We start from the raw sequence: 16,949 nt of genomic DNA on the forward strand, positions 1-16,949 counted from the left end.
TAATGCTTTTCATGTTATGGCTTCGGTCATACCCATGTTATACCATCTTATCGCTGCTCTTTGACGTTTCTCCTGCTACCATAGGCTCTGAGATTGACTCTTTACTACCCATTTTCAACAACACTTAATATTCAATGGCCCTCGGCATTGAAGTGGAGAAACATGAGGGGTATTTAGGAGGATCTATCCTACGCCGTGGGGGTCATTGATTGGACATCACATCACATATACAGGCCTCAAACTGAGCCACAGGCTCTTTATTATAGTGGGCACAGACATTACCACTGCATCCACACGATTGTTATCACAGATAATTCAAACACACTCCGCTTCGTACGAAGTGGATTTTTAGGTCACCAAAACGACGCCCAAATATTGAGTTTTCTACCAGCTATAGGCATAAATCAAGAGCTGCCTTTTCCAAACGAGTCCGTTGTTCTTGGAGACAAAATATTGCCAAACAGACGTCCTTTTGTTACACCATACACTCGTGCAGAGATAAACAGACTACCTGTACACCAACAAAGGCAGCGTAGAAAATTAAACACAAAAATTGATAAACATAGAGTTATTGTAGAACATGTCATTAGAGAAATTAAATTGTACCGCGCTATTGGCACTCTGTGGAGACACCCGAGGTACAAAATAAGACTGTGCTGCATCGGCTTGGAGGAGAAAACATGTGTTGAATATTTGATTAAACATGATAAAACCTACTAGATTTTATAAGTACATAGAAGCATTTGGATATTAATTCTTTTTTTTTAACTTTTTATATGACCCCTCATTTATAAGTGTACAGAGTACGTGTCCGTGCTCGAGATCGCGAAATCTGGAAATGTCTAATAATTGTAGTTTTTAGGAGATAAGGCAGTTGCTGAGTTGACTTCTCATCTCTGTAATATCTTGGTGAGATCTGAGGTGAAGATTGGAGAAGTAGAAACAGAGTGAACACTTTTAGAGAATGAAGTTCACAGCAGGCTAAGTACATGTAGCATTGTGCTTATGTTATTCAAATGATTTTTTTTTTATTTAGTTAACAGAAATATTTGAATGTGTCTTACTTTTTAGGCAGATAATCATGAAAAAACAAAGAGAGGGGGCTTCTTGGGAAGTGATCAGCATTGAACTCAGAGAAAATCTTCAAAATATTAATTCTTGAAAATATTGACTTTTGTCGCATTCACCTGAAGTGCAGAGGCAGAGAGATGATTTTTTCTGCTAAAATTGATAAAGACAAATTTTAGAGGTAAGATGGGAAATAGACTCCTCAACCAGGGCATAATCATTTAACTACTTTCACCATTTAAAGCCGTTTTCAATCCTGATGATGCCGTCACGGTGTGGAACACAACATCTCTAAAAAGAAGGCGACCACTTACATACCATTTATGCCAAAGAATAAACAAAGAACACAGACACTAAGAAGTCACAAAGCATTGAAACATTTGAAGATGAAATTAAAATTGATGAACAACCTGAAGTAGAGCTTGTGCAGCAGGCTGATAAACTTTAAACGAATGTTGAGGAAGACTCTAGAGACATTGAATCAGACGCTGAATCAATTTCAGATACTTTGCTGAGTAACAAAATGAAGACTAAACAAGAGCTGGAAAAGAATAGTCATAATACATGGATTAAAAACATAACGTTGTTTGTTGTTTACCTTTTCCCTAATGTAGCAAATTACAATAATTAGTATGTGGACTAACATGTTTGGCTATGGGCTCCTTAACTTGAAATTTTGGGAGCTCACATTGCTAGTGACAATTTCAATTAATTAAGTTTAATCCTTGGTGTTTTGGAAGTATCTCAGATGGAGCTATTTCCTAAATTATTTATACATTATGCTAACATTGAATTTTTTTTTGTTATTTGTACTTTGAATTTTCAATAAAGACAAGAGTCTTTAAAGCATTCCACTAAGGCATGTGTATTTGTCTTTATAACTTGGGATTGTCTTTTTGATTAAGGCGTGTGGAATATAAATACGTTTGGAGTGGGTGAGGACAAACACAACACTCCCTATCTACATGAAGGAATCAGAGCACTGTAGCTATAGGTCATTACGATAACAAAATATATGCCACTATACTGTAACACTTAAATTATGGTCCCTTATAGGCACATCGAATTGGTGAATGACAATGTCTATCTCTCTTGTAATCTGTTCTCTGTTCGGTATTGTACGTTTAAACGCACAGACACTGGGCGGTGCAGGTAAGAAAAGTACGCTCTAATAGAGATTTGTCTAGGAAAACAGTTTAAATGTTTATTACAAGTAGTCTTCCAGAGAGTAGAGTAAAAGAATATTTTTGTAATTTTTTTTATATTTTCAAATTACATTATATGATGTTACTATGATACTTAAAAAGAGAGCTTTTGGGTTTATATAAAGTTAAGTCATCATGTCGTCCCAAAATACTTCAAAGTAACTTGTTTAAAATAAACCAAAGGATTTTATCATGATACAAACTTGATATTACAAAACAAAACAAAATGCATGTGGAAAGTTAAAAAAAAAACAACTAAATGGAACAGAATGTCACGATAAGAGTCCATAGGTCACAACTTAACCATTTTGTTCAGATACAATGAAAAAAAAATTGCTAATGTAGAGTTTAGATAAAAAGATGTTTAAAAAAAGGACCGTACATGTACAAACTCCGAATGCATAGTTTCATATAATGACCACTTATTACGGGGATTCGATTTAAGGTTCAAAATATGTAAGTATCTAATAAATGACTGGTCCAATACATTTAATCACGTTATAGTTTTGAAGATGGTATCAAATAAAAATATTCAATATAGAATTCTGACGAAAAAATCAAAGGAATTTTCAGTAATTGACTAATTGGACCTTGAAATTTATACCGAAGGCTATGGACAGCGCATGTTTTATTATGATGCAAACTTGTAATAGTAAAACAAAAAAAAAATACATGAAAAAGGTTTTGAAAAAGTCAAAAGAAGAGAATTCAAATCAGAGTACTTAGGTCACGACTTTTGCATTTTATTCAGACGCATTGAAAACAAAACAACTAGTGTAGAGTTTATATAAAAAAAAAAAGATGATTAAATAAAATAAATGAATGGTCAATACATTAATGACGATATAATTTTGAAGATGTTATCAAATAAAAAAAAAACTCAATATAGAATTATGAATATAAAATCAAGGGAGTTTTCATAGATTGACCAATTAATTGCACCTTGAAACTTACACTGAAGTCTTTGAACAGCGCATGTTATACTAATGTAGTAAGAATAACTAGAAGTTTATAGAAATCTATTGGAGAATATATGAACAAAAGTTTCTTTTAAGCTATACTAGTAAATGAATTAAAATGAATAAGTTACTAATATAAGTAATTTAAAATGATTCAAAATGGTTTAATACCCCTTACGTTATACATTGAATATATGTATTTAATCACATTTTACCAATGTATCTGTAATACATATGAATTGTAGTAACGTTTCTCCATCTATTATATTGCTATTGTAATAGATAATACATATGAAATAATAAAAAAGATAACACGATTTAGAAAATTGAAATAAAATCAAAACGAAAAAATGGTATTTTGCAAATGAACAGTTCAACTGTTAACTGTATTAAGTAGTTTGAAGATGTTGACCTAAAATAATCAATATAATATTTCAGCGCACTTCAAAATACTAACATTATTTTCTTCATAGAACAGTTTGCTTTGGTTAATTGTCCTTTTGATCTTTCTTATCATATTACATTTCCGAAATGTACAGTCTGCCAAGATAAGATAGACAACTGTTCACAGTATGGCCTTACCGTCTGTACAACCTACCAACCCTGGGCACGTGACCATTGTTCGGCGTACTGTGGATTCTGCATAGGTACGATTAAAATCAAAGTACTGAAGTACTGACGGTAGTTCATTTTATCGATTATTATTTATTTTATAATAAGAATCAACGATAATGTTATTTTGCATGGCAAGTGGTTTCTTATATGTATTTGATTTACGCACATTTTTTATAATATGAATACTCGGACTCTTCCGAAAAGAATATCGAGAAAACCCCAAATGAATCATGTCGTGTAATATTTAATTTTTAAAGATACTATTAATTCCATCAACGTACGTATCAGTAATCGAAATATTTCTGAAAAATTGTATGGATCCAAACAATATTGAACTCTAGCTTCATTCAACCAGACGCTCGGCTGTCTCCGTTAGTCTCCGACAAGCAAGATAAATTCTCTGCTTGGCGAAGATTAACGGAAACCACCGATCGTCTGGTTGAAAGAAACTATAGTAAACTCTAGCGTAGGAATACATACATGTACATGTACTACTACAAAAAATGTCTTAATTGTTTCCTACCATTTAAAATCTGACAATTTTCAAGGAATCAATAAATAAGTTTCCTTGAAAGACAATGCTTCAGAATTCATTACAACGAATTTATCGATTATTTCCGAGAACTAAGTCTTGTCAGTGGTGAAGATTTGTGCTTAGGTCCAAACACTGTTTCACTTTCGGTTTGCCAGAGTAATTGCATAGAAGAGTTGATTAAAATCAACTCCCAAAAACTCATATATGTTAAGGCATACTGAAATTGAACAAAGCGTAATATTTCAATCTGTATATTTATTTAATCATTTGTCATTAATACACAATAAAAGCTAGATATTAAAGAAAATAAATATTTGATTTGTACGCATCATAGCTCCATCAACCACCCCGTTACCTTGTGCGGACAAAATAGATGATTGTGAGAGCTATGGACAACATGTTTGCAGTGAACCTAGGTATATCGCATTTGTACTGGAAAACTGTCGCTACTTTTGCAGGCAGTGTTCAGGTGAGAATTAAATATTTGAATTACCAAGATTCTGTCCATCAATTTATTTTATCATATACTATAGTATACATATACATCGGTACCAATTTTTGTAACTGATAAAACATTTTAATAATGTAAAAATTAAATCTTGATTATATCAGATGAGCAACTAGCGAACGCAGATTCCAAGACAACAACTTTACGTGAGTAGACTTTAGGTTAAAAATAAGATAATAAAAGAATATTTTGTATATTATTTTAAATAAGGTCTGTATTTTATTAAAGGCAAGGTTTCATTCTGATTTAGCATATATGGTACGGATAACGTTAATTTGGTTGGTTAATACCAATTTGGTTTTGTACGATTAACGGATGTAATCTTTTTCCTTTACATTTCTATATTGCTGGAAAGTGATTATTGTTTAACTTGTAGAAATACATTGTAACGTACGTTTTATTCATTTGTTAAGTGAGGAGGGGTGATTTATTGTTTGGCCGAAAAGAAATTGTAAAATGCATCTCTTTTGAGTTGACCACTGAGGTAAAGAGGATATTTTTGTAAAATTGAGAGTTGCTGTACTTGAAGGCTTATGAGTGTTGCTAAAATTCATGAAATGATTTTTAATGATTATCATTAGTTAGAGGGGTGTCTCTTGTTGAAATTGATATGCAATACGTAGGCCCCTTATGTTAGGTACATGAGAATCAGTAGTAAAATACGAAACCTGCGGCTATGACTGTTGTGCTGACTTTACACAGTGAAATTGCAAGTTACAGGCGGGAGGTAAAATAACACGAAAAGTAGGTGGATGGGACATTGTAAACTATACACCGGTAAGTTTCTGACATGTGATAGTGCAACATGCACGCGGTACGGAAGGTCAACCCTCTGCAGGGAATTAGCTGGGGGAGGTCTAAAAAACTGAAAAATCATGAAAAAATAGCAAAATATGAAAGGGTCAAAATCTCATAACAACCAGTATGTAGAGAGTTTTACAGGTTTTGATTAGTAATTTTCTTCAGAAATTGGTGATTGGCCTTATAAAGAGTGAATTAAAGGTATTTGTGCTGAATGGGAACTGAGGAAATTCTAGTTACAGAGTTCCGAAGATATGCATCCCTTGGCTACAATGAATTGTATAAAAAAAACTGTCCCCTGCCACCTTATTCCGAAATATTACACACATATATATATATATATATATATATATATATATATATATATATATATATATATATATATATATATATATATATGCGATGACGAAAATATCACATCTGATTGCGATACATCGGTCAAGAAACGTCAAAGAAAGCACCGCATCATTTGGCATTAAGTTGCTATAATATTGTTTTTGCAGCACCTCCACTTTGTGTTGACAAACTCGATACTTGTGTTCGATACAGCCAGGACGTGTGTACGACCTATAAACGATGGGCACAGGAAAATTGCCGCTTTTACTGTCGCTTGTGTAGTCGTAAGTTCTAACAAGTTCGCACTATTGTTATTAAAGGGACTTGGTCACCATTGTAGATCAAAATTTTATTTTTCTTATTTTATGTATAAAATTGTTAACTTGCTCATTTTGAATGATTGACCAAAATCTGAATGTTAAAAGTCAAGTTTTAATAGAGATAGAGAGGTAAAACGTAAACAAAGCTCGAGTCTTATATTTGTTTACAAATAATGTAAAGGGTTACAAGTGTAGCATTACTACTTCTTTGACGAAATGACACGTGGTAAACCAGGTAAACTGAAAAAAACACATTTAATAAAGACTAATTCAAATAAAACACAATGTCATATGTAAACCATAACAAGGCTCGAGCGTTGTTTACAAAACAAAGAATTTCAAGCGCTGTATCTTGCTAATAACTCAATATTTGATTTTCAAAATTTGATAAAGCATTCTAAACATCAAAATTGGAAAATTAAAATTTTGAATTTGAGATCAAATTGTGTCCAAGTCCCTTTAAGGCAATTTTTTTTTTTTTATTTTTGCTGTGCCAGTATCACTAATGTATTGATTTTATCTATTTTCGTCAGAGGAACAACTTCTTATTGCGGATTCTAAGACCACTACCACCACGAGTAAGTAGTTTCTCACAACAGAGCAGTATACATAGGGTTTTTTTTACTCCTCATTGATTTAAATTCCTTTGCGCGTTTGTAAGTGCAATATCATGGTCTTCGAACATGTATATACCCGTTACAATTTAAACTTAAAGCAATCGGAACGCCAGCTATTCCATGCAAGGACAACCTCCCCCATTGTGACGTTTATGGTGACGACATATGCACAACATATCCATCTTGGGCAGAGGTTAACTGCCGTGCCTACTGTCGATTCTGCAAACCTTTAGGTGACGAAATTCTTGGATATTTGGTAAATTGTAAGGTATCAAAATGAAAATCTTCGTTGAAAATATAAAAAAAATTTACGTTCGACTACAAAATTGTATTTTTGTTTATTGTAGAGTTTGTAACATTAGGAAGCGTGGGTCCCGGCTCAATCCCAGTAAATAAGCGGACCAAGGAAAGAAAAAACAGGTACAATAGATTTTCTATTTTTGTTGATATTCAAATATGAATGTTGTCAGACAGTAGTTTAAAGATAGGGAATTGTTTAATCAGGTATAATTTGTTTTTAATATTTTGTCCTTTTTTCACACGATTTGTCTTTCAATATTTTGATTTTTTTTACTATCAGGTCCTATCTGAGAAAACTGAATTGAAGATAAAACACATCTATGCAAGAAGAAAACTAGCTTATGTACATTAAGGCAAACTAAATAAATATTTCATTTACACCGTTTTTTTAATAGAACATGTAAATTTGCAAACTGAAAAAACAAATGTAGACTTAAAATCGAACCTAATTTATTGTTTTTTTGTAAAGTTCAAACCAGAAAACACATAAAAATTGCCACGTGAAATGAAAATTTAATAAAAGATTAAAAGTATCCAAATGTTCTCTTCAATAAAAATGGTTAACAAAAGCATGTCTAATGTAAAATTTTATTTTAATCCACGGAATGGTGGAAAATTTTATACATGTAGAAATCATCATTTTCCGTATTACATGCACGATTATACATGCTCACTGATGCTATATCCATAAATTATTGATTTCGTGAAGACACGAGAATATACAATGTGGTGCCGAGAAGATAACACGTGAAATTAATTCGATATATCAGATAGATTAGCTAAGAGATCGCGTTTCGAAAGGGGTGGGACATATTGTCAGTTATTGTTTGCTATTCTTCATACATGTATCCACTTTTATCGTCGGCACTTGCTGCAAAGGGAAGCCACTATCCTCATGTCATCTCCGAAAACTTGATTTGTTCATAATGTTGGTAATGTCTTTTGGAGGTAATTTCATTGATTTAGTCTTGCTGGTGGTCAACGTTCAGTTGCTGAAGTGTCCATTTCTTTCGTAGAGTCTGCCATGTTATACATGTAGAAAGAGGCTTCTTAACCTCTTGATCTACAAACTTCATTCAAGTTCACTGCACATCTTTTAACCATAGACTATATTGGTGAAGTATGAGCCAGACTGGGCCAAAGGGAGATAAGATATGCTCCGGAAAATCGATCTCGGACAAAAAGACGGACGGGCAGACAAAGAGACGGACATACTGAGTGGGCCCTAATTAAGGAAAGAGTAGTGCAGTAAGTTTGAGGGTTCACTTAGAATCTGTAGAACATTTGTGCGAATCCCGCTAAGGATTTCAAAATCTTTACATTTCTAAAGATTCTGAAAACGTATATTTTGGTAAAACATTTGAGAATTTTAAACCGGTAAGAATATTTTAATGATAATTATTGTACTTTCATCCATATTAATATCGACAAATGTCCCATACCACCTTAAATGCATCCCTGCTTATTTTCTGGTGGGCTCGGTCATGTCATGTAGCCGTACAACTATCTACCATTTCAGAAGACTTATATTTTAGAGGGATTTGGTCAAAGTTGAATTGAAATTAATAATGGATAATCAATATTCTAATGTCAGCTACAAGCGATATACAGTGAATAAACACTTCTGTAAAGCATCTTGTTAGACATATTGTCCGACATTCTTTAACAGTTAAGTAATTACCTTGATATTCATAATTTTTGTTTGATATCGACTCACTGGTACATTTATCTCTACACAGGTAAATGAAACATAAAAAACAATATTAAAATCAGAGGACATTTGTAGAAAAAAAATAAAATATTCTTTAAATTGAATCGGGCCTAGTTACATGTACATGTACCTCCATAGCAAACAGAGGTCTGGGTTTTAAGATAAAATTAAGAACATTATTCTTTGGTGAGCTTCTTTTCGAATTCATACAAATATATGGTATGCGATGAAAATTATAAACATCACATTATTTGTTTTTTCTTCAATCCTAAACAATTGCTATGAAAACTATAGAATCTTTCGACACACTTTAATGTATTAGGCATAGTATTAGATCTAAGTCTATCATATCATGCATTGTTTACGAATCATCTTAAAAATCAAACTTGATGTTTATAAAGTGTCTCGGATAAGAACCTGTGCAATTGTGAGTTTGGCGGTCCTAAAGAGGGAAAGGCTTTCACAAACTGCACATTGATAACGTTTTTCATTACAGTATATACCAATCCTAGCCATGGCATTGGATGCACGTGTAGACGATAGTGTACCCATTGTTTTTGTTTTGTTTATCGAGAGACAAACAACTGCCCGATTCTTGTTGTTCTTTTTTTTTTCAATTTCTTCAACATTTTTTTTACTTCTTTGTATGTAGTTTTGCTGCTTTGCTGTTGACGTAAACAAAACACAAACATGAAAACTGAAATGATCGTATATTCTTGATAATGAATTACGTATGTAAAAATAGATAACTGTAAATTTTAAAAATTCTACATGGCCTTATTGAAATGTAGGACTTTTTTTTAATCAAAACTAGCGCTTGCGGTGCGTTCAGGTGGCTAATTTCTTTTGCACACAAATAGGATCGCGAGCCTTCAGTCTGATGAACAAGCCTCTAATATATGACATAATTTGTCAGAGTTATATGGCAAACGGCTCCCGAGTGGAATTCTCGTTATGCCATCTGAAATCAAAGAACAAACTGAAATAAAAATTTGTTCCGGTGCACTCTAATACTAATACACTATCTTAAATCTTCCGTCCCTAGTACAAGTATTACAATTGAGGACTGGACTTATAAGATTGCAAGGAGTTTCTATTGTCACCTAGCGACTTTCCATTATCTTTTTTCTCTGCGCACAAATAATGAAACTTTCACAAATGCAACTGCCATGCGTTTTGCCAGGCAATCGTACACCGCATAGATAAGTTTAAGTTCATGGTCACTTATTTCCCGCTCATTAATAGAAATATAATCCCTTCCTGGGATAATGGTTACAATCTATAAATCCAACAACACTGGGTATTGCTTCCTCGTTGCATAAATGCTCTTGCAGTTCGCAAATTCTTGTCCAGAAGGAAACATATTAGTATTGTACATTGGCGTTTTTTGCCAGCAAAACGTTCTTATCAATCCCTTACCGGTTTCACCGGAGGAGAATATAGCTTTCCTTTTTTTCCGTCTGTCTCTCCCTATTCAGCTTTCCATACTTTTTTCTTTATGCGTTTGAGGAATAATATGAAATTTGCTTAACAGATTCAAAATGTCAAACGACAGATCAAGTTTACACTTATGTAGCGTCTGGTTGACAATTATGAAAAACAATTTCTATATCCCAATTTTTTAATGTTCGGGTTTGTTATCGGATTCGGTGTGTATTGAATAAACGAGGATAGTATGTAGTTAGTAATAATATCGTGCGTTACTCGTACCATTCCTTTTATTGTTTCTAACAAACAAATTAGTTCTGTAAAATAGTGTCAAGCATCGTGTTGTAAATTTAATTGACAGGTTTTTTTTGTATTATCACAATCGGGTTCGATATCGGGTTGTTCTGTTGATTCGGGGTACAGAAGACTAAGAAATGATATTCTGCATAACAGTGCATTGTTTTCACAAATTTGTACCAGCAAATATTCAGTGGACTTGGCGAAATTACTGGAGATAAAAGAAATAAAGAGTAATATTTTACCCATTTTTTATTTAATTTCTATATCAATTATATAGTTCGAATTTTCTCTGTTCTTTTATTTCTGGTTAAAGCATAACATCTCGTTTTTAATAGTTTTGAAATAGAAGCTTTCATAGAATAATACAAACCGGTAGGGGACGTGTATTGCTCACGCAATACTCTCAGACTGTTTGTTTACATATGATTCTGTACATCTGTGCAGTCTAAATTATTCCCCATTCAATTATGAAAAAAAAAACTTCAATTGCAATTCAAAGAAGATAAAGACAAATTGATAATTAATAATTCCTTTGTATAAATTCGTATCAATTTTATATTAAATCAACAAAGCAGCTTGTCTGCCTAGTCGAAGTCTTAGCATGATGATATATAATAAAAATGGGATCAAATTTTTCTCTTACAATTAGTCTCCTCTAAACAATCTTTATATAATATCAAACCTGTCCTCATCTTCCAAATAATCATCCATATTTCCCCACGAAAAATTAAAGCTGGCTGAAGGTTGGTAATATTCACCCCTATACCAAGTTCATCATGGACTGTTATTTGGACCTTACTAACAGACGTACCTGTGTGCAGTGCGTTTCTCTGAAGGTTTATTCCCACCCAGCCGAAATTCAGATTTTCACACTTGAGTGGTCACATTGACTGCGTTCAAGATCGTAGCTATTACTTAGGGATACATAGCAGCTATGCTATTGAACGGTAAGCTAACCTAGCCAATACGTAGATATTCGTAGCCTAAATATTTTATGCTCAGCATCAAATTCAAAATGGCCATATTCGTTACCACTCTGTAACAAACATGAAATTTATTTACTCAGTGACATCTGTCCATCATTTAAGTTATAATGAGCTTTAGCATGTATATTTCCGATGTAGTTAGTCTTTAGTTGAATATTCCCAAACTTCAAATCTGAGACGTAGCGGTACATTCAATAGACCTAGATATCTACGTCCTAGCGGCTAGGCTAGCTGCTATGATCTTGAACGCAGCCATGTGTATAGTCTGTTTTAGACATTTTACATGTACCTGTAGTCAATACCAGATATTTAAATTGTTTAAGATGAATGTTTAAAATGAATACAGTGTAATTAAAGGGATAAACGATTAAAGAAAAATAAATAAATAATTGAATTAATAAATTTTTATAGAAATTGAATTTATATATTTTTCATTCAAAATAATGACATTGAAATTATTTATAAAAAAAATCATGTAACTGTAAAAATTGTATTTAGATCAATATTGCAAATAAATCTACTAAGTAACAAATGATAAAACTTAACTATTGAAACAATATGGACCTCAAATAAGGTACAATGCAGATAAAAATTGATATTAAACTCCTTTAAAAGTCCAGGATAAAACTAATTTTTATAATTAAGTGGGTTTTTTTTCAAATGGAAATTATATATACTCTATCACTTTGCTAAGTATGGCGAAAGCAAAACTGCATGTTGATTTCTAAAAGAATCGAAGAGGATGTCATTTCCTTTTACACGCTAGATTTAAGTATTCAATCAGGACGAAATACAACGACAGGATCTACTGGAGATTCATTGACAGGCCGTGTCAATCTTCATTAACCACATCGTAAAACATCGTTGTGAAGACAACACAACCATGAAGAGAACTACGTTGGATTAGCTGTAGAATCCTTCATCAGTGGTGTGAAGAAAAGATGCAGAAATGAGGCAACACCAATTCCCTCTATCTACAATGTATATTGAAGAGTTATGGAGTTTGCGCACAACCAAATGTGGCGATTCCGTGGTGCAAATGATCCGCAACATTCCATCATTTCAGGCTTGCCAGTCTTCGTTTTACAGGAACCGGGCAAAGACAACACCGAAGCTGCGTACATCACAGAAAGAAATCAACCTTGATCAGCTGGAGAAAAATTCCTCCTCCGTGACGACACTGATGCCCAGGGACACAGAAATGACAGAATCCTGATATTTTCAACGGACTCAAACATTCAATGTGTGCAGCGGAGACAATGCTTAGTGATGGAACCTTTTATTCGCGTACAAAATTATTAACACAGATATACACCCTGCATGCCCCTCTTTGAGCTTTACCCAACAAGATTGATGGAACCTACAGCCGTTTCTTTGCGTTATTGAAGTACGTGCAATACGTGAACAGCAGTCTGTCTTATCGCCTGAACATTGGTAACTGGACTTCAATTTCGATGTAAAAAACGCTGTGCACACCAACTTCCCTGAGACAATAATCAGGGGATATTTTTCCACAATATGCTTGGTATATAGAGGAAGGTACAATCTTGTGGATTGGCAGTGCAATTCCATGAGGATGATGACTTCCTTCGCCTAGTAAGAAGAGGGGCTGTTCGTTCTTTAGTACCTGAAGAACAGGTCAAAGATGTGTGGTTGGAGGCGCTAGAGGCTAACGACGATGACCGCCAAGATGTGTCGCATTTTAAAGACTACGTGACAGACACCTAGGTTGAAGGCCATCTGATGAACTGGAACCATTTTGACAGCGATGGACCACGATCAACAAACGCAGTTGCAGAGTGACATCATAAATGTAACAGTATGTGTCGGCGCCTTCACCCAAATGTGTGCATGTTATCCAGTTTTTTTTCAAAAGGAACAAGCAGCCAATGAGGCAAAGATGATCTAGCTTGCTGCAGGTGGCGTAGTGCGTCCCATGTAAAGGACGTACATACAATTAGACCGATGAATTAATGACCTGAAAGAAAGACTACGCCGTGAACATATCCAATTGATGAACTATGCAGATGCTGCCTCACATCTCCTTCATCTAGAGTGATGTATTTCCGAAATTATGTGAACATTGTGACTATTACTTCACAGTACTGTGCATTGTTTTTTGGCATCCTTTGACAGGTGCTTGTATATATTTCAGTTTGTGTATATGCATTGAATAATAAAGAAATTTACCAGTATCATGTTTGTTAAAAATGCATTTTTTCATGCAGGGGACCTCAATGCCAGTTTCTATGATAAAGAATTGCATTATGTAAACCAATATAAAGCCCTCCCAGATTTTAACCTTCGCAATAACATATGTTTCCTTCGAATTACTTTCCAGTGTTGGGGTCTAGTTACATTTTTTAGCAGACTAAGACACCATTAAATTGTATCTTGTGTAATAGGTCATTTTTTCAACAATGTAAATAAATATCGTATTTTGAAAGAAGGTACATTCAGTTCTATATCTGACCATCTTCCAATTTTAATGTTCATTGATTTACATATAAAATTCAATTTTTTCATGTAAAAAAGCAACTCATTATCAGTTTGGCAATCGGGGGGATTAGAAAATAAAAAATAAAGAAAATCTTATTTATTTAATTTATATTGAGATATTCAGCGAACAATTAAACATCCATTGGTTTATTGGTCATTTGCGATTGAGTAAGTAATAACTGTATACAATCTGAACATAATGTAAAGAAAATCAAAGTACTGAAAGTACTGTTAGACGGTGGCGTCGTTTGAAAGTGGCATATTACATGTAACAATGAGTGATGTATGATAATTATTTTTGTCGAAAACCGCGGCCAGTATCGCATTCATGTACTAATACTTAACGCTTACTCGCACAACTAGTCGTGAGTTTCCTACATGGATAATTCTGTGGAAATCGTAGCTGTGATCTCACTCTACACTTTACAAATGCTGTGTCTCTTGGTCGTCATCTTTTGGGAAAGACCCAAAGATTTATCACAGTACTCTTTGTCGTATAGAAGTTTGTATCTATATTTTGTATCAATATGTTTGTATCTATATCAGTTGACATTAAAACCCCGTTTGAATGGTTGCCACCACATATTGAATGAATAAATCAAATCCAAAGCGATTTCATCACAGCACGCCCAAATATTTGATTGTTTGAAGAAGGGGAATTTTGGTTTATTCCTTTTTGACCTTTGGGTTGGCCCCGCAAATGGGAACAACTTTTGAAAAGTGTGGATTGGACTATTGTGCTTTAAATATATTGTAGATTTCTCAAAGTAACGAGAACAAATAAAGCTTCGGTATGATAAAATACTTATTTTTACTAACTATTTGGGCATACATATAGTATATTAATTGTCCCTCTCGACAGCATTTTCCCTCATTTTCTTCACGGGGAAAAAGTTGCAGTCTTGTGGATCATCACATTTGCTTTTTTTTCCCTCATAGTCAGTTAATACATTAAGGTGTAAAGAAAACGGAATGGGTTTACAAGAACCTGTTTGATAAAACTGGTATTGCTTTTGGAATGCACGTCATCATGAAACAGAAGAGTAAATCAATATTTTATCTTCGACTTTAGGGGATTATTTCCATTTGCTCACAACGAAAGTGAATGAAAATTTTAAAAAATATCATACAACATTCGGTCGCGGCAGTTTCATTAATCAACGTTTTAAACATTTGTTCTATTGTATTTAGCTATAGATTTATTCAAACCATTTGAATGAATTCGGGAAAGTCACATGTATATTTCATCGCTTCTCAGTACACTTTAACACGCATAAATTACTTGCTACATTAAACTTTTCTAGTAAACTTACAACAAATATTGATTAATTATACAAAATAAGTTTTTAAAAACACCAAACAAACCAAATTCAAGCTGAACGCACGTTTTTCTGACCGTACAGCTGTGTATATAAAGAAGATGGGGGGGGATAAGATGGCGCAACTGCCCTTTTGGTTTAGTTGTAAAATACAATTTCAAATTTAGCATTTTTTCAATTAAATATGTTTGATATGTTATTATGCAAGTTTACAAAATGGTAATTTCTAACTATATTCAGTTTGAAATATTTCAAAAAGATAAGAAAAAAATAATAAATTGTTAAGTTTTGGTGGTATCGAACCCAAGTTCTATAAAGTTTCCTAATGGCTGGTGCTCTAACCATGGTGAGCCATTTCATTCACAACAAAGTGCGTTGTTTAAATGCTATATGAGACTATGACCACGAATTTTCGGACTTGTATTATATTTCTAAAACTTTCAATTGTTGAGCTACAAAATGACATTTTTGAACTGTAGTGGGTCATCTCTCCACATTTTTGTTGAGTCCAATCGGTTTATTAAATTCCATTAAACCACATTTAGACTGTAAAAAAAAAATATTGAGCTCAGACCCACTCTATGAAAGAAAATGAATTGAAGTTATAAAAATTACACGATTAGGAGGTTTTGACACGCATACGCCAGTTTAAATCAATATATTGCAAGTATATTTAAAATATTTAAAGATTACAATCCGATGTTACGTTAAATATACATTGTTTTTAATTATTTTTTTGAAAAAGTATCAGATTTAATGATATTTTAATTTTGCCGTATCTAATCATTCCTCATATGGGCATTTTACACGCCTTATTCGCCTATCTTCTTTGATTTTATTCTTTGCATGTACTAAACAATAGATCTAGGGTTCGCAAATCCCGGCAATATTTTCGGAAAGCTATATTTCTGTAGCTCAGCAGAATTCTACAGTCATCTATGAAGCACATTTTTTTGCCTTCATGTTTCATTATTTATCGCAAATATAGCATGAATGTATACGCTACGGCCGATGTAGCATTGTGTTAAGTGATGACACTTTCTAACCGGTGTGTATTTCAATTGCGAGTCGCAACAAACTGGCGCATTTATATAGGCCCGCCTATTTGTAAATGCATGTTGACAAAATGATGCTAACACTTGGAAACAAATGTCGAAGAAAGTTCATAATAGAGTTGTACTCGCGAATTAAGAATCATTTGAGAACAAACGGGGCGATGTTTACGTACTTATGTAAATAATGTTATCTGTTGGTGGAAAAATGCCCCCAAACCAAAGAAAAGATGCTCTCTTACATTACCGTTCATTATGTACCATAAATGTATATGGAATATCGCATGTTTTTTCTCACAAAAAAGCTAGCATTTGCTGCAAATTAGAGATACACGAGCTGACACGCCGTGAAATCCACAAGACGTTTTACAGCATATGTAAAAAAAAATC

At 33.5% G+C, this 16,949-nt stretch overlaps 1 protein-coding gene and 1 pseudogene across 1 annotated transcript; both read left to right on the forward strand.

Annotated features, from left to right (window-relative positions):
• The first annotated feature begins 2,094 nt into the window (after window positions 1-2,094).
• LOC128181373 (uncharacterized) lies at window positions 2,095-7,642 on the forward strand. The gene is made up of 9 exons (XM_052849748.1): window positions 2,095-2,220; window positions 3,772-3,879; window positions 4,717-4,851; window positions 4,995-5,036; window positions 6,195-6,311; window positions 6,881-6,925; window positions 7,063-7,197; window positions 7,312-7,384; window positions 7,545-7,642. The coding sequence occupies exons 1-9, from the start codon at window positions 2,142-2,144 to the stop codon at window positions 7,567-7,569; spliced, it is 759 nt and encodes a 252-aa protein (XP_052705708.1). The 5' UTR covers window positions 2,095-2,141; the 3' UTR covers window positions 7,570-7,642.
• A 5,026-nt stretch (window positions 7,643-12,668) lies between these two features.
• Window positions 12,669-14,219, forward strand: LOC128180633 (uncharacterized; annotated as a pseudogene).
• The last annotated feature ends 2,730 nt before the right edge of the window (window positions 14,220-16,949 follow it).

This window comes from Crassostrea angulata, chromosome 4 (assembly GCF_025612915.1).
Source record: "Crassostrea angulata isolate pt1a10 chromosome 4, ASM2561291v2, whole genome shotgun sequence".
Taxonomy (NCBI): domain Eukaryota; kingdom Metazoa; phylum Mollusca; class Bivalvia; order Ostreida; family Ostreidae; genus Magallana; species Magallana angulata.

Excerpts from the sequence above, each read along its gene's own strand:
- LOC128181373 (XM_052849748.1), top strand. The coding sequence starts at position 2,142 with ATGACAATGTCTATCTCTCTTGTAATCTGTTCTCTGTTCGGTATTGTA. Across the intron at positions 2,221-3,771 it reads ACAGACACTGGGCGGTGCAG|TCTGCCAAGATAAGATAGAC; the intron begins GTAAGAAAAGTA and ends CGAAATGTACAG. Across the intron at positions 7,198-7,311 it reads TCGATTCTGCAAACCTTTAG|AGTTTGTAACATTAGGAAGC; the intron begins GTGACGAAATTC and ends TGTTTATTGTAG.